The sequence below is a fragment of the Vicugna pacos genome, chromosome 10, assembly GCF_048564905.1.
Source record: "Vicugna pacos chromosome 10, VicPac4, whole genome shotgun sequence".
In the NCBI taxonomy this organism is placed as follows: domain Eukaryota; kingdom Metazoa; phylum Chordata; class Mammalia; order Artiodactyla; family Camelidae; genus Vicugna; species Vicugna pacos.
Genome location: NC_132996.1, coordinates 50066254 through 50085562, shown reverse-complemented (window position 1 = coordinate 50085562; position 19309 = coordinate 50066254). Strand labels below are relative to the sequence as shown.

The 19309-nt window shown below is 32.5% G+C and overlaps 1 protein-coding gene across 2 annotated transcripts in view; it reads left to right on the top strand.

Annotated features, from left to right (window-relative positions):
* Window positions 1–19309, top strand: part of CCDC73 (coiled-coil domain containing 73) — a 102180-nt gene that overhangs the window by 50492 nt on the left and 32379 nt on the right. Inside the window, exons 4-9 of one of the 2 annotated variants that reach the window (XM_072969743.1) lie at window positions 436–507; window positions 2173–2208; window positions 3123–3197; window positions 6302–6340; window positions 12003–12138; window positions 12374–12453. In XM_072969743.1, the coding sequence (XP_072825844.1) occupies window positions 436–507; window positions 2173–2208; window positions 3123–3197; window positions 6302–6340; window positions 12003–12138; window positions 12374–12453 (438 nt within the window). The remainder of the gene's footprint in view (window positions 1–435; window positions 508–2172; window positions 2209–3122; window positions 3198–6301; window positions 6341–12002; window positions 12139–12373; window positions 12454–19309) is intronic. The other variant, XM_072969744.1, reaches the window with a different exon arrangement.

Below are 19309 nucleotides of genomic sequence, written 5' to 3'. Positions count from 1 at the left end.
TTGATTTTGTAAAAAATTATTTCAGTGAATTTACAGAATTATATGTTGCCATGTAAACATTTGTGCTTAGACAATAAAATTGATTTCTTTGGAAACTCTAAGACCTTAGTGTGCTTGTATACTAGGACTGTTAATTTTGATAACTTTTGCTGAAACATATTTTCTTGAAGAAGACTTTGGAGTAAGCTATGTTCAGAATTAAAAAAAATTTTAAAGCAATGTTTTATCATGGAGAAGCAACTGGAAGCAACATTATTGTGTACTGAGTCCATGACAGTTAAAACATCATAAAATTGGCTTAAGTTACATTTCAAGAGCATAAGATATGTGTAATTAATATGTTTAACATTTATTTAAATTGTGAACTCAATTAAAATTTAAAACCGAAAGAGGTGGTAGAATTTATGTTTTAACTTTTCATAATTTTTAAAATAGGAAACTCTTCAGAATCAAAAGGAAACATTAGCAAAGCAACACAAAGAAGCAATGGCAGTTTTTAAAAAGCAGGTAATTTCAAAAATTTCAGACAAACCCTATAGTTTTAAATATTGCACTTTGCTCACTTCCCATGAATATTATGACAAATTGTTCTCCCTACTCAATGAAGACAAAAAAAGATATTATTGGAAGCAGAAAATGAATAAAGTTGTTTTGAATCACAACTGATAATAAAGAGTGTAATGTAGCAGAATGATTTAGTTAAGGAGAGAAATTGGGAAAACTGTTTTCTTGGAGATATGTTTTCATTTGTCCTAAGTAAAATATGTTAGTGATAAGTGTTCTTGCTCTTTCTCTCCCTTCTCCCCTCTCTTTAATTAGTGTATCCTAGGATCTTAATTTTTTCCGCATTACTTTTTACCCAAGCCAGAATTACAATGCTGATAAAAAGCTGAGATGCAAGTAAGGAGATGTAAAGGATGAAGCGATGTGATTATCATGCACCTCCATAAATATTAACCATCAGCAACTAAGAAAGACCAGTAGAAAAATAGAAAAAAATAAAAGAAAAATGTTTTAAAGAAATGAATATCAACTCTTTGGTTATTTTGAATTCTTTACTACCTCAAATTTCTCTAAAATGTAAGTGTAAGAAATGTGCTTATGGAAACTATACTCTGGAAGTGTTTTTCCTTATAGTCATGCCAGCATCACCATTTTTCTTCCTTTTTCCTCCCCTCTGTTTAGTTTTCATCTCCATACAAGTGTGTATGTTTAGAAAGGAATGCGTAAAAAGAGATAAACCTATATGACTTAAATCACTAGTGGATTAAGGTTATTGGCGATTTACACTGTATTTTGGATTTGTATAAGCAGGTGATAACTTCTTCCTGTAGTCTAAAACTGACTTTACCTCGGTTATGGGAGTTTTAATTGAAGGGTAAAGAAGCAGAAGCTAAATGTACAGCATAGTATTCTTTAGGAGAGAGCAATTCTGTGTCTCTATTACCGCAAGGGACTCTGGGCAAGATAAGAACATCCAGGTATCTGAAGGAGAGAGGAGAAAGTGCTGTTGGCTTCTTCCCCCCAGCTTTTTTTTTTTTTTAATATGTTGTTTGTTTCTTCTTTTCTTTAAAAAAAGTAATGTAAAATTACTCACTTGAATGTAAGTGAGTAATATTGAAAATGAAATGGAGAAATTCCATAGAAAAAGTATTTCTTGACACCTTTGCCTTGTATCCTTATGTTACTTGGAATATTTAACTAGCTTCCTTTGGCAAGTTCACTTTAGTTTTTCTGTTTTAAAATGTCTTTGTGTAGTAGACTGCCACATGCATTTTTATAAAATGTCAGAAAATACTGTCAGTGCAAATATAAATGATATCAATTTCATAAAAGTATGCCTTCAGAAAATGTTGCATGTTATTATTTATGAGTAGATGGCAAAATATTGAAACATTTAAGGAAAAAAACTGGGAGGGAAAGACTAAATCTTCAAGGATGACTGCTGCTCTTATCATGTGACTGAATTGTTCATTTCCTTTGGTGACTGGTGTTTTTTTCCCCTTTTTTATCTTTTATTATTTATTTTCTCAATGGAAAAATAGCATAATCACACTGTATTAAGTGCAAACAGTATAGACATGTAGAACATTTCTATAGTCTCGCTAACTGGTGTAAATCACTGGTAGCATTTTACTTACCTATTTTTTAATTTTTAAAATTCTTTATCAGTTCCAAGTGAAGATGTGTGCCTTGGAAGAAGAAAAGGTATGTATTAATTTTTTTAACGATTTCTAGCATAGTTAAATAATTTAATTATCGATTGTAATGATAAATAATAAACAAATGGAGGCTGTTAATTTCTTCAAATCTTAGAAACAGAAAGGGCATGAGATAATCATGTTACTGGAGCTCTTATTATTTTTACAGTTGAGAATACTGAGGCCTAGTAAGATTTAAATGACTTGCTGAAGCTGAAGCTCTCACTTTGAAGTGGTAAAGTTGGGACTGGAACCCAGATCTCTTCAACCCTAAAATTCATGCTCTTTCTACTTTACTACAATGTTTCTATTAAGTATAGTATATTTTTAGTGTCTTTTCAATGAAATTACCTTCTTTAAAAAACAATAAGATGATTTGTACCTGCATGCCGACGAACTGGAAAAGAATACATAAATGAACAATTTTAGAACTTCATCTGGTATTGAATATTTTCTGTATCTATTTAATAGTTAATACATGTTTTTATTATGTCAAAGGACATGCCATTTATAATATTGATCATTTATAGTTATTTTTGGCAAAATACTTTGTTTTAAAATTTTTTTCATACTCATATTTATAAGACAAATGTACTTGTGTCTCAATTAGAATATATTTATTTTAGCTATATGAATTAAATAATTATATAGTATCTGTAAGTTCTCAGGAATGCTCTACTGATAAAATGATTTATTGTTACAATGAGATTTTCCTTTTCATGGTATTTGTACTCTTACATAGACCTTACTGTAATATTATGATATTTTGAAATCATTAGAAATGTAAGTTGTAGTACAGATACAAGTTTAAAGTCTATAAAGTATTAGGTTTAGAGATTTTGGTTTTTCAGCTCTTAAGTTTTCCCCATAAATAATGTCATTTACTTTTGTGAAGTCCTGAAATATATTTTTTACTTAAAGGGAAAATATCAACTTGCTACAGAAATAAAAGAGAAAGAAATAGAAGGATTGAAGGAAACATTAAAGGCATTACAGGTAAAGTAACTTAGTATTGCTTGAAAAGTAATTTGGTATTTTAGCATTATGTCAGTAAAACACCATTAACATGTAATCTAGCAAAGTGAAGCTGACAAAAATTCATATATCATATATTACATGATTTAGTACTTTTTCCTGAGAGCCTTGAATTTCAAATTAGTAGGATTTTTGTTTCATCTTTTATTTTAAAAGGAAATATTAAAATGACGAAGTTGGGCAGTGCTCTAGAGGTATTGATAAAATAGAGCTGTGAATAATGGTTCAGAAAGAATAAAATGCAGGGATATTAATATTTGAAAAACAGTGACCTGAAAGAATTTGGTAAATTTGCTCTATGTGTATCAATTTTAATGGTTCATGGCAGCTGTATCAGTGAGGGTTCACCAGTGAAACAGAATCAATAGTATGTATAAATATATATATAGAGAGAGAGAGAAGGAGGGAGAGAGAGAGAGGGAGGGAGGGAAAGAGGTAGGGAGGAAGAGAAATGCAGGATATATATATATATATATATATATTTATCTATCTATTGTGAGGAGTTGGCTCACACAGTCACACAATTGTGGAGGCAGAGAACTGCCATGATCTGCTGTCTGCAAGCTGCAGACTTGGAAAGGTGGAGATTTAATTCCAGTCTGAGTCTCAAGGTCTAAGAAACAGGAGAATCCATGGTGCAAATCTCAGTCCAAGGGCAGATGAAGATCAGTGTTTAGCTCAGTCAGGCAGACAGGTAGAAAATAGGGTGAATTCATCCTGCTTCTCTGCCTTTTGTTCTACTCAGGTCCTCAACAGATTATATGAGGCCCACCCACATTATGGAAGGTAATCTGCTTTACTGAGTCCACTGCTTCAGATGCTGATCTCACCTAGAAAAGCCCTCACAGACACACAGAAATAATATTGAATCTGGGCACCGCTGGCCCAGGTTGACATGTTAACCATCACGGTAGCAGATAATAAATTCAGGATTAGATTGAAAGTCTTCTAAATTTTGTCTCTTTTTTTCCCCTTATTTTTCTAGATGACCTCTATCCTTTTACTTTTTTTTTTCTCTCTGTATGTCTTAAAAAATCCTCTGATCTCATCCAGTCTCATTTCTTTAAAATGGGATCTACATGTAGAGAGCTTCCAAATGTGTATCCCCAGCCCCAAATCCAGCCTGCGTTGACCGTCAGGTGTCTTAACAGTCTTCTCAGATTTGACCTGTTCAAAACCAAGTTCCTAAAATCTCTGCCTCCTGAAAACTAACTTACCTTTTCTTTTTTTGTTAATTACAGCTCCCTTCTTCCTATTGCAAAATTTTTTCAGCTTTTCCCTCAGAGTATGTCCGGAATCCGACCACTTCTTACTACATCCATTACTAACACCAGTTCTCTTTCATCATCCTCTTTCATCTGAATCGCAGTAGTTTATTAAGTGTTTTTCCTGTTCTCCTTCAGTGTTAACATAATAGAGTGATCCTTTTAAAAAGGAAGTCAGGCTATGCCACGTTTGTGCTTGGAACTCTTCAGTGGCTTCCTGTTTTATTCAGTGTTAAGTCTTTATCATACACTACAAGACCTACAATGATTTGGCCCTCCCCTACCTCTTTCTCCTGCTCTTCTCTGAACTCAATTTGTGCTTCTCCTTGCTTACTAAACCCTTCCAGCCACATTGGCTTCCTTGCTGTTCTTTGAACACCCCAGACATTTTCCCACCTTACAGCTCTGAGCCTGCTGGAATACTCTTCCTTACTTTCTATCAAATCTTTACTCAGAAGTTGCTGTCTCAGAAAGGACTTTCCTGGTCATCCTATGTAATCCCTTTCCATGATTTATTTTTCTTTAAGCACTTATCAATATCGAATAGACTACTTTAACTTATTTATATTGCTTATTATTTACATTCCCCAGAATTTAAGCTGTACAGAAGTTTTTGGTCCAATACTGTATCCCCAATGTCTACATCGGTGCTTTACTTACAGTAAGCATTCGGCATTTTTGTTGAAGAAATGAATCACACAGAACCCATTCAACCAAAATGAAATAAAATTATCAGCTTGTTCAAGGCAGTATGCTAAAAAATTTTCATAGGAAATGTGAAGTAATTACTGAATTTTTGCTTAAATTTTAACCAATATTTGATGGGTTTAAGCAAATTTGCACTCATACATGGCTAGTTAGAGTTTAGCTTGGGCCACCATTCTGGAGGTCTATGTGTATAATAAGAAGTGTTAAAAGTCTATAAAAATGAACAAATCTTAGGAGTTCTGCTTCTTGGAATTTATCCTGCTAAGATGAGTAACTTCTTGGTACAGCGTGTTTATTTCAGAATACTTCCGTAAAACTGAAAACTGGGTATATCTATAAAAATGAGAGTCATTTGATAAACTGTGGTATAAAGTTAAACAGTGGAATACTCTGTAGCCATTAAAAACTTGCATTGTGGATTAATTTGTAATAGAAAAGTATTTGCTATATATTAAGTGAAAATAGTTTACAAAATAGTACATATATTATTATTCTACCCCTACTGGCTCTCTTTTAAAGTATAAATCCATAGAAAACTATCTGAAAGTACCACTGTATTAATGATTGTTATTTCTGCATTGTGAGATGATTTGTTTGAAACAGTGTTTTTCCTCTGTGCTTTTCTATTTTATCAAATTTTCTTCAATGAAGAAATTAAGTAGCAATTAAGTAGCAAATTCTCCTCGAGTGCTCTTGGTATTCCTCTTGCTTTATTTGTCTTGATAGTAGTTGTCACTCTCTAACTTCTGTACATTTACTTATATTTTATTGTATGTCTGCCACCACTGCCGTTAGACAGAAGGCTTGTTAAGGCAGGGACTTTGTTTTGTTTACTGTTGTATCCCAGGATCCTAGGAAAGTGGCTGGCATATAGTAGGTGCTCCGTAAACATGTGTTGAATAAGTAAATGAATATATTATTTTTGATAAGGAAGAGTTAATGGTAAATAACATTTTGAAAAATATGTTACTGGAAAAAATATTGCATAGAAGATAAATGCCACTTTTTATAATCTGCAATTTTAATATCAGGAGGAATTTGTAGGAAATAACTGAAGAATTTTAATGAGATTTTTCCCCTTGTTTTTTCAAGGTTTCTAAATATTCTTTACAGAAGAAAGTAAGTGAAATGGTAAGGAGATTTCAAAATACACACCTAACCACCCCAGATTAGTACATAATGTGCACAGTATTTTTGGCAATATTAATGTGACATTTATAGTAAAAAAAATTGAAACTGGATATTAATACCCCCTTTAAAGGGCTGAATTACAATTTCAGACATAGCTTAAATGAACTTGCTTCACAAATTTATTTCTAGCTTACATAGTGTTTATATATTATAAAATAAATTTAACACAGTTCCCAATTATTGGTAGAAGTCTTACACCAAAATCAAACCACAAAGGAGTAAAAATAAAACTCTGAAAACTCTTACTTTAATGATGTCTTTTCTAGGTGTTTATGTAAACATTTAGTTGTTACTTATAGCCTAAAAAATTGAAGAAATATGAAGTAGCATTTGAATACCACACTGGGGATGTGGTTCTCCTCCTTTACTGTTCAGCACGTGTTTATTTGTTGTGCATCCTTCTTTCTATGGTATATTACAATTAATATCTTCATTTTTACAGCATAACATTTTATGAAATGTTTAGTTTGATATCTCTCTTTATATCCCTGTTTGATTCAGAATTCTTTTTCTCTGTATTTTTGATTGAACAAAATTCTCCCATATCCACTGTGTATCTTCAGAGGGCTTCTTGGGTGGGTTTACACTAGTTCATCCTTCCTTCTTTGGAACAGACTGTAAGGCCGGTAAAATTAATTTTTGAGTAAGGTTTATATATATATATTTTATATCTATGAGAAGTAGGGAATGAAAGATCACTCCTTATGACATTAAATACATAAATATAAAGTAAGTATTTTGCCTCGTGAATTGTTTTGGTGTGTTAGAAAATAAAAGAGCCATGGAAAGATTGCTAAGCTTGATTGAATAAAAGATGTGAAAATTCTTTTGCTGTTCAACTGGAAAGACTAAAGATAACATTATCAGACTACTTTAAACTATGATTTTAATTAAGGAGCTGAAAAACTAGATTCTGGTTTAGCTGTAAGTACCATGGCATTTGTACTGAAAGTCATCTTCAACGCTACAGTGGTTTTACACAAAATATAGTGAAATTGAATAATGTACCCTTTGACCTGGGAGATAAGGCTACAAGTTAAAGATCAAAGGCAACATAAAAATGTGTTATTTTATTCCACTTTAAAACTTCATCAAATAGATACTTATAATTTAAAAAAATGGAAACATGCAGTATACTAATGATAATTTTTGGTCACTTTTGAGCATTTTGTTACTGTGAATTAAGTGTCTTAAGAACCTACTGAAATGATTTTTGAGTTATATTTTTTCTGACAGTTCAAAGCATTAAATAAATCACTTTGTATTAAAATAATGTTATATATTGGTATGTACATAATATTTTATGCCCATTCTGGCAGCATATTATAATGTATTTTAGATGATTGGTATAAAAGTTTAAAATAATCTTTTTTCTAAACATTTTTATATATTTTTTTGCATTACTCTTATATAAGTCAGGTGACCTTTTCTGTATTCAAAAGTACTATGCAGTATTAAGTAATTCAGTTAATTTTATTCAAATCAGCACATTCTTCTTTTACATTATTTGACTCTGTGTGCAGGACAGGAACAAGACTTGTGTCAAAGCAGGAGCAATTGATAAAGTGTCCCAAAAGAAATAATTTAAAAAATAGTACTAAGACATTTTAAAAGAAGTTCATGATCTCCTATAGGCAAGATCTTAACCACTAGAAAATTTCTGTCTTGTGGAAATTCAGTAAGGTGATTTTCATGTAGAGGTGGTAGAATGTCTCTAGATAAATTAATACAATTATGAATGGAAAGATTGAGCTATCTCTAAAAGTACCCAGACCTTCTCTTGAACAAATGATTACACTGATCATTACCAATAAAAAGAGTGTAACAAAATATTAAAAAAACTTTAGAACATTAAATTAACTGATTTGGTCATTGACGAAAATCTTTCCTGTTGTTTTCTGATGATTATAGGTGACTGTGTTGTGTGACTGAGTAGAGCTAACAGAGCTTAATGAACAAAGTAAAAACTTATCCAACCATCTCTTAGTTATATTTTATTTCATTTTTGTATATCACTTTCCTCTAAAGAAAAAACTTGTAACAAGGATTTATTTTTCTTTTCTCTTCTTTTTCTTTTTAAAAAATTTTTCTTTATTAAATTAAAACGAAGTTTCAGTATTGAAAGCTTTGATCAGATTTGGAATTACTTCATATTTTCTTTCAGAGTAGAATATTTTTAGACTGAAGGCTTGTCTGGGAATAATCTTCATGATTATAAATATTATGTGCATCTGTACATACAAAGTATATGTAACTTTAGTTTTTTTAAGTAGTGTATATCTTATATTGTGACTAAAAAAGTGAAAGTATCTTAAGAAAGATGCCATAGGTTTTTTAGAAAGTGAGTTCTATAACCCATTGATTTATTTTGCGTTCATGTCACAGAACTTGAAAGGCAAATTGCAAAAATAGAAATGAAAAACATATGAAGCTTGTTTTTGTGTTTTGATCTTTTTCTCTAAAATTTACTTGTAATGAACAAATTGTTTTAAAGGAAATTAATTTTATCTCCAAAAGTTTTCAAATCAGTCTCTTTAAGGAAATAAGAAAGGGGGGAAATGAGCAGTTATGCCTTTTATTAGTAAATATAACTCTAAAAAGTTGTGTGTAAATGTTATTTTTAAATTATTTGTATTTTAAATGCCTCAAGAGGCTTTTAAGTAAACTTTTAGACCCACCCCCCACACACTTATAATTATGCGTATGCTGTCTTCCTCTAATCTTGATTTTCAAAGATTAAGTTTGTTTAAAGTGAGGTACATATATATGTGGAAAGCAATGAATCCTGACATTATTTGCTTGTGGACAGAGTCTTTGCATTTAGTAGTAAAATTGTGTAAAAGATAGAATAGCTTAAACCAATCCACAGAGGTAAAAAGAATAAAAACACTATATACTTAGCTATTTCTTACTCATTTCAATGAAATAATCTTTATTATGGTTTGGTTTGTAATGTTAAAGTTATGATAACACCATCGATTTATTTGTATTATTCTTTATAATGTTCTTAGGTTTCTCAGGCAGGTGTTACCAATCTGCTTTTTGTTGTTGCTTCCCAAAGAATTTAAACTATTTGCTGACAGTTATGCAATTAATGGCAAACTTGACAACGGCCCTCTTCATCTCATTGTCAAAACTAAATCAGGGCAGCCAACTAGGTTCATATATAAACAGTCCTGTATAGGCCTGTATGAGCTAATGAGCTATAGGTGCCCATGTGATTTAAACATCTTTATAGCATTTATCATGGCCACTGAATAGGCTAATGTATTTGAAAATCGAAATTGTGGTATGCAAACAAATGAAACTGCATTTTAATTGAATTCAACTTTGGCTTCTAGTAAAGGATGTTGGAATAGAGTATTCACAAACTACTCCAGTGTGTATAGAGCTCTATGTAGAGAATACCTATGAACTCACTTTGGTCTTTGCTGCATTTTCAGTTATCAGGATAAGTTAACCTTTGTAAGCATTGACAATATTAATATGTATTAGTATGTAGTAGACAATTTTCTTATAAAGGCTGTATAAAAATTGATTTGAATTGAAAAATGGAAAGAATTCCTTGAATTGAAAAAAATATCTTTGGACCAATTTTCAGTGAAATTGTATTAGATTTCTACACATCTGCTGAAAGGAATTAATTCTCTAGATTAGACAATTAAGTGGTATTTTAGAGGAACAGAATATGGGTCTTTGTTGTTCATTGTTTAGTTACTGATAATAGTGACTATGCAGGTAGGCATAAGATCTCAGGGAATAAGTATATTTGTCAACTTGTTTGAATTTATAACTGCTGCACACAATGCAAATGGCTAAGTGGTGAATTTGAAAAACCTATAGAAAGCACAGGAGAAAGTTTCGACTGACCTTTCGTAACTGTTGCCAATGAAATTACCATTTTGCTTAAAATCATTAAAAAAATCTTTGAAAAAGTGAAGATTATCACCAGATTTGCCTAGTTAATACAACTTAAATTGTAATGTGTGTTCCTTATTAATACTAAAGAGGGCTATTCTTGTTCCAGATGAAAATTAAGCTATTGAAGGCGCTTTTATCATTTAAGGAATAATAATAACGAAACATTATATTGTACTTATTATGTGACTGGTTCTGTTCCTAGTGCTCTATGTGTATTAATTCATCTTATCCTCGCAACAACCCTATGAGGGAGATACTGTTATAATCTCTGTTTTAAAGGCAGGGTAGATAATTTCCCCAAGGTCACAAAGCAATTAAATTACAGAGGCAAGATTTAAACATAGGCAGACTAGCTTTTGACCACTTTACTATACCGCCTGTACTTTGGTGTTAAGCAGTACAAAATGGCTCTGGTTAACTTACGCAAAAGGAAATGTAGTGAAGGCGCTCACAATCAATTAGAGAGTCGATGGTTTTGAAAGTGAACAGGGACCAGGGAAATTCCAGGGTCTGTGTAGCAGAATAGGAACCCAGGACAGAGGTCTCATATCAGTCTAGATAGGATCACCACTGAACTTTCTTGGTTTTATAGTCTCTTCTACTCAAGATTCAAATTCTAAGAAAGTAGAAATCAGTTGGTTTATTTTGGGTAATATGCCCTACAGTTAACTAGGGAAGAGTAGGACCCCTGAATTTTAGTCTTACTAGATTGTAGTGAAGAAGTATTTCAAGTAAGTACTTGAAATTGTGTTACTGTTGGGTAAAGGAAATAGAAGCTGGCCAGGAAAATCTAATAGATTACCACTGTTGGAACTCTATGGACAACAACAATTCATTCAGAAAATAATTACTCTGTACCAGTTGATGGGCCTACACTTCTTTATTACCTCTCAGTAGAAACTGAAGCATGTGGCAGAAATGAATGAAAGTTGTGAAACCAACCAGTGATTCTGCTAATGCCAAGTCAAGATCAAAACCTTTGAAAAATATTACTGATTCTGTTAACATAATTATTTCTTTTAAAAAACGTAAGTCATTTTTCTAAGTATGGTAAAACAAGTTCCTTTAGCTGTAAAGTGAAGGCTGATATTATATTATATATAGGGTCCAGTTTTTACCAATTTTCTCTCCCAGCTAAAGGAAACTTTTTACTATACTATATTGCCTCCCTGTCACTGATAGATACTGTTCTCATGATTCCATTTTTTAATGCAGTGAGGAGGTACTATATTCATTAAAATTAATCTCAGAAAAATTACCCAAGTTTTGATAATGTACAATATAATTATGCCAGCAAATTTAGAGGGAAAATGTATTTCCCAAATTATCAAGAGTATTGCTTTAATAATATTCCTCCCACTTTGCTTAGTGCTGGACTGAACTAGTTAACTTTCCTGTGAATAACCAGTTGACTTTGAAAAAGAAATTTTAAACAAGGGAAATACAACCTTAAGTGACTGTTTTGTTATAGGGGGAAAATGCTTTAATTTTACCTAGACTTAGATATGTGTCCTAAAAAACATTTCCTGTGTGCGGTGTACTCAGTACTTTTTCATGACATATTTATGCTAACAACAACAGATATTAAAAAATAATAATTTTTATATACAATTAGTAAATATGTGTATTATGTTTGTATATTTTATATATGTATAACATTTAAAATAACTCTTCAAAATAGGAGCAAAAACTCCAGTTACATCTTCTGGCTAAAGAAGATCATCAGAAGCAACTGAATGAAGTTGAGAAATACTATGCCACAATAACAGGTCAATTTGGATTGGTAAAAGAGAGTCATGAAAAGTTAGAACAAAATGGTAGGTGCTTTCTTATTTAAACTTATATATTTAATAGGAAATATTTAAATGGACTTATTTATAATGAATAAGTTGAACTTAGCCTGATACTGGCAATAGTAAATGGCAGTTAATTAATATTAAACTCAGTAATAATTATATACATTGCATTGAAGCTATTTTCCTCATCCATGTTAATATTTCCTTAAAATGTTCATTGAATACAATATTTTACTAAGTGTCTTTCATGTTGCAGTACAGGAAGCAATACAGGTAAACAAAAGACTTTCAGCTTTCAATAAAAAGCAAGAATCTGAAATACGCAGTTTAAAGAAGGTATGATTGGTTATTGCATTATATAAAATTAGTCTAAAATATTTTATGAAATAATACTAGAAAAGTTGGGTAGTTTTTTTGTATAAAGATAAATAAAATGTTTTAAATACAGCTTCATAAACTTTGAGTTATGATTTTGATAAAGCAATGAATGAATTTGTTCTAACCCATTCAAAATGTTATTTCTTTGACTTGTGACCAGTGACATGCATTTTTATGTTGTCATGAATAGCTGATAAGCATTCACTATATGTTAATCTCATTAGCGCCACTGATACAAGAGGAGAGTGGTATGAGAGGAAGGAGAAGCAGGCAAGTCCTGTTCTGTTTCCTTTGCCTAATCTTTCAAAGCCCCAACCGAAATAATACCACTTTGGACCACCTCTTTATACCTGAGAGAATTAAGTGTCTATCCTTACTGACACTCAACAGATGCTTTGAAACAACATTTACTGAGTGTCATTGAAATATTTATTAATTAAATTACACTTACTTTGTAATTATTTAATTTACTGGTGTGCAAAATATCTTACATTTGTCCCTCCAGACCCAGACTTACCCTTCTCTTCTGTAAGGCTTGCCTATATGGATTGCATCAGTGCTCCCGTATCTTCTGACTTACTGTTGACTGCACATTTGTAGTTAGCACTATCAGTCAAATTCTCTTGATTTTTGCTTGTCTGAAAAAGTCTTCATTTCTCCTTCACTTTTGAAGGATAATTTCAGAAGATACAAAATTTTAGGTTGAGGATTTTTTTCTTTCAATACTTTAAATATTTCACCTCACTACTTTTTGCTTGGATGGTTTCTGTGAAGTCAGATATAATTCTTATCTTTGCTTCTCTATAGGTAAGATTTTTTTCTCCTCTGGCTTCTTTCAAGATATTAAATTTATCTTTGATTTTCTGAAGTTTGAATAAGAGATGGCTGGATATGATTTTTTTGGTCACTTTTTCCTCTTGGTGTTCTCTGAGCTTCTTGGGTTGAGGTTTGGTGTCACATTAACTTGGGGAAAGTCTCAGTCATCACTGCTTCAAATATTGCTGCTTTTCCTTTTTTTCTGCTCCTTCTGGTACTCCCATTATGCATATGCTACATACTAGCATATGCTACACTAGGTGACTTGCAGTTGGTGGATATTCTCTTGTGCTCTTTTTAGTTTTTTTCTATTTTTCAGTTTTGGAATTTCTACTGTCACATACATCCTCAAGCTCAGAGATGATTTCCTCAGTCTTGTCCAGTCTAACTATGAAGCTTATCAAAGGCATTCTTCATTTCGGTTGCAGTGTTTCTGATCTATAGCATTTCATTTTGACTTTTTTAGAGTTTTCATCTCTCTACTTACATTATCCATCTATTCTCCCATGTTTTGTCTGTTTTGTTAGTTTGTTTGTTTTTTGCATTAAAGCCTTTAGTATATTAAAATTCAAGGTCTGATAATCCTAATATCCCTGCCATATCTCACTCTGGTTCTGGGGCTTATTCAATCTCTTCAAACTGTGTCTTTTGCCTTTTTGGTATGCCTTTTAATTTTTTTGTTGGAAGGCAGACATGGTATGCTGGGTGAAAGGAACTATAGTAAATAGGCCTATAGTAATGTAGTGGTGGGGATGGGGGTGTCTTAGGATTAGATGAGCCTGTTACCCCTGGACTGTGAACTTCACCACACACCAGTGCTCCTCAGTCCCCGCTCCCTTCCCTGTGTGGTGCTGGATGGTTGGAGGGGGCTGGAGTTGGGTATCACCTTTCCTTCAGGTAGTTTAGGCTTTGCTCAAATAGTCTTTCCTGAGGGCAGGACTTGTTGATAAGAATAGAATGAGTTGGTATATTTCAAAATGGTTCCTTTTCCTCTCCTTTTCCTCCTGCTTCTAGCAGGAGGGAATTTTTCTGTGATATTCACTGTGAGAGGACCTGGAGGTAAAATTTTACAAAAGTGTGAGGGCCTGCATGACTTGTGTCCCTCTGAATTTTTTTTAACCGCCAGAGTTAAATTAACCACACTGGGCCTCTGAGAATTAGTCTGAGTTCAGTTTTTCCTACTCTGGCACTAGTTCCTGTGGAGGCTTTTGTTTATGATTCTCAGTATTCACCTGTCCATCTGTCTAGTTTTTGAGGCAGCAGTTTGCCTTATGACCTCATTTCTCCAGCAGATTTAAGAGGAGTTGTTGATTTTCAGCTTGTTCAGCTTTTTCCTTGTGTTAGGATGAAGTGGAAACTTCTGGCTAAGCTTCTTACATGCTGGACCAGAAACCAAAAGACCCTCTGTTTTTGCATTTAGCTATAATTTTACCAAAAAAAAATCACTAAAATAATTTATTGTTTATAGAGACACAGGCTTAAGTTTTGAAGAGAGTGTTTTGTGCTACCAGATGAATGACTTATACTTTAATGCATAATTCAAGAAAACAGGAAATTTTACCGCTTTCTCTTTTAGCACAATTTCAAGGAAAGCAGGACCACTTGGGCTAAAGAGTGATGTGACTTCTAAATGCTAAGCCACAGTTTATAAAGACCATTAATATTTATAACACTGTTATATCTAGATCTTTGTTCTTATAACTGCCAATAAATTGGTTTTATATTCCCTGGACTCTATTCTTATACCCAAGGGATCAGAAATTAAGAGCATACAGGTAGCTCAGTACAGAATATTAGAATAGTAATAAGCCTATGTCCCTAGCCCTTAAAAGTCTTACGTCTATCTGGCAAACTACCTAAGAGGACAGTTTATATGTAGAGAATGTTGCTTTTCAGTCACATTTCAGAATATTAAAGATGACTCTCTTCATATAAAGAGAAAAGACTGTAATTTGAAAATTTTGTTAGTAGTCTCAAATCAGAGAATTGTCAAATGGACTATTCATTTTTATCAGTATTAGCTTTAAAGGCAAATATAAATAACTAATACTGACTAGTTGTGAATAAGCACATTTTCAGTGATACCTGTTTGGTTTTTTTTTTGTTTAATATTTTTCTCAGTGTCTTGAGTGGTTAAATCATTAATTTGGTGATTATGTTAAAATAGTCATATGCCTTTATTCAATTAGTTTTTGCATTATTATGAAAATATTATACCTCATAAATTTCCCTACTAAATTGTTTTTTCGTTAAAGACAAATGTTTCATTGTAACATAATACACTATTGTATTTCTAATGTGTAGTTTAAGACTGACTCATAGATGGAGACGAGGCTCATGTAAATCCATGGAGAGATTCCTTTGGTGGATTTATGTGAAAAGAGTAAAAACATTCTCTGTGTATAAGTGGAGTAGTGTTGCTCATGAGCACACTTGCCCCCTTTCCCCAGGTCTTGCAGCCTTGGCCAGGGTTGCCTAAATGTACTGATATGCCATACACTGGTGGGCTCTGTCCCTCTAAAAAGCTTTGTAGTCAGTAACCACGCTGCCATATAGTTCTCGGAAGAGAGTTTATGTAGAAGGGTAAAGCAAGAGAATATTATTACCTTTGAGGCTTCCAAGTTCTAGTAGCTGAAAGGGTAAGAATTTATGAGTATATTTTAATAGACAATTTTTAATATTTCAGACATTCTGAGTATCATAGTTTTGTATTTTTTGATGTGGTCTTGATTTTTAAGTTTAAGGGAAGTTTTTTTCTGTTCTGATTTTCTTTTTCAGAGGCTAATCAAGCCTAGTAACTTTGCTTTATATCACTCATTTAAAACATTTAATCATCAATTTTCTCAAAGATAATTTTTTTCTTCTATACTGTCCTATGATTTTGTCCAGAGCAGTTAAGTTATTGGTTTATGATAAGATGGAATTCTTTTTTGTGTGCGTGGTGCAAAGCTAAACAGACTGAACTTAGTTGTTAGATAAAACTAGGTATTACAGTTCTGAGTGCTGGGTTCACCATTATGGCAATCATGAAAAATTTCCCGATACTATCTGTGAGCAGCATTCATAACCTCTGCTGTTTGTCTGAGTAAACGTCAGAGCACTCAAGGAGATAGTGATATTTAGCAGACTACCTCATACCAGAAGATGAGGGGTAAAGGAGAAAAGGGCACGATATTTATGACTCTAGGAACTATAAGTTGTAATTTAATGAGATCAAAGCATGTGCTGTTTATTTGCTGCACTAACAGCTTTGAAAAAATGGTTAGAAAACAGACAGTGTACTAAAAGTTCAGGATATTTAAAAGCTGTAAAGGTTATAAAATCAAAAGTCTGTTTTCAGTGGAAAATCATTTCATGGAGGTCTCTGATTTTAATTTAATATGCTCTTAAGATTGAGTAATTAATATGTAAGAGAAAAAGAAAGACATAAAAATGATTAGTTTTTACTTTTGTCAGCCACATACTGAGTTTTCACCCTTTCTCACCTCCTTCCCACTTCCCTGTTGTTTCATAACAATTATTATAATAGGAATTGATGAGTTTTAGAGTATCTTCTATAAAACTTAGATGATTACAACAGCTCCATGTTTTCAGTTGTTGAGGAATGTAGAAAGACATAGAAGTTTGTTGCGTTTTGTAACCTTGACAGAAGAAAAAACTTTAAGAAAACCAATCTTCCTTTATTAATTCAGAGAATTGTAAGCCACTTTATATGAATATGAATTTTAGCCATATACTTCAGTTTAAGTGTACTTTTATCAGTAGATCATTGTAGTGAACCTAGAACAGGTCACTAGTATAAAACAAGCCATCTGATAATTTACTCTCTTTTTTTTCCCTTAATGGAGGTACTGTTACTGAACTCAGGACCTCATGCACACCAAGTATGTGCTCTACTACTGAGCTATACCCCCCACCCCCCATAATTTACTTTCTAAGTTATTCACTTCATACAAGTATATCTTGCTTTAGGAAAACCCAATATTAAAAAGTTTAAAATTCAAAAAAATTATTGCAAGTTTTCTTTTCATTTTCAAGGAGCTTGAAAGCAGGGTTTTAGAATGCTGTGTGTAAAGAAATATGTACATTGTTTTAAACCTTGTATGATTGGTGTCTTTTAAAAAATCAATTTAGCATAAAATATTTTTTTTTGTTATTCAGGTGATGTTTGACTAAATATGGAGTAACAATATAAATATTAGTCAAACATCTTGTAAATCTGAGTTGAGATTAAAACTTTGAGGTTCTCTAACATATTTTTCCTTTGAATTAATCTCCTAAATCTTTAAAAAGTTAAATTAGTTGCTAAAATGACTAGCTTTACTTTTGTATTCTTCAGTATCCGTAGTCAATTTAGCTATCATCTCATGTTTTTGAATATTTATTCAGGGTGGCTATTTTGATAAATTCTTTTATTCAGTAAGTTTGTTCCAAGTCAGAGAATCTGGCTGATGAACTAAAATAATGTTTTATTATACTGTCTTATTTCTGTAATTGTTTTCTAGACTATTCATGGATCTGAATTTATAATGCAGAATAAACCCACTTTAATCTCATAAATTTAGGGTGAGGATTAAGACAGTCAAGGTTATTTTCTAGCCCCCAAATATTGTGTTCATTCAAAGTTAACATAATGCTAGTGACTCACCACCTACTAAGGTTTATTTTTCTATTATCAATAATAAAATTGTACTGGTCTGTTGACATTTAGACAAGGAGCATCCGTCTGTAACATAGTGTTCTACAGGGGTGTGGTTGTTACCTTGATCAGAGGAAGTGATCTGATTCCATCAGTGATTAAACTCTCAGCACTATGCTTATACCTATCACTTTCTGTGCAGTCTTAAAAATTGACTACGAACTATTGTGTCATTAACAGTAGTCTATTTGGCTGACATTGACTGCTCTCACCAAGTATTTTTATTGCCATTTACTTTATTCTGAATAAATCAACTTTGATTTCATCAAATCTTATTTTAGGCAAAGAATAAATCACATTTTTTAAAATCACTCTTTTCTTCTTATATTCATTAACATTTATACTTCCTCTTAGATACCTGAGTGTATTAAGGTGCTATGGAATAAGTATGAAACATGGTACCTTTCCTTGAAAAGCTCATAGTCCGCAGGAAAACTCTTACTGTTATAAGTTATGAAACAATGAATTTTAACTTTTCAAATAAAGAATACTTAGTTATTCATACCACTATTAAGACTTCAGACACTTTATTTTAAAAGTAGAGAAAATAATCAGTATCCCTTGAATTCACTGCAGTAGTTATAATAGCATAACATATAATATGCCTGGCACATAGTAGATGGGCAACAGACACTTGTTGCATGGAGTATTACATGCCAGGCACTTTGTTAGTTTTTTAAAAAATTATATCCCCCTTTTACAGATGAGGAACTTGAGGACGAATGCAGTTAAATAAGTTACCTAAAGTTACAACAAGGAAAAGAGAGAGAGGATTGGAACCCAGACAACTTTGGCTCCAGAACCTGTGATCTCAGCCATTCTACTGATAATATTACCAGCATAAACAATTTATTCACATAAATTCCTTCTCTGCTTCATTCGCCATTAGAAAGGGCATATTTATTAAAAGGAGAAATTGCTAATATTCATACTCCGGAACTACCAGCTCCCCGTATGCCTTGACTCTGTGTATATAGACTAGTTATGTCCCTACCTTGAAACTCATCATTAAACACTGCTTCCTGTGGGCTTTTTCATCCAGCCCTCCTATTCTCCAACTAGAGCATCCTTTTCTATCATCTGTACCATTACACACTCCTTTCTGTTCTTTTAACTTCTAGTCTTTCAGTCCCCATTACATCACCTAGTCCATTGGCCTAGTCCTGCCTACACAGAATTCTCTGCATAACATTTCTTACTTACTCTGTTTATCTTAACTCACCACTTTACCTTTTTCTTTAAAACTAAACCTTCCAACTGGAGTCATCCTAAGGAGGTGCGTGACACAGACCATACTAG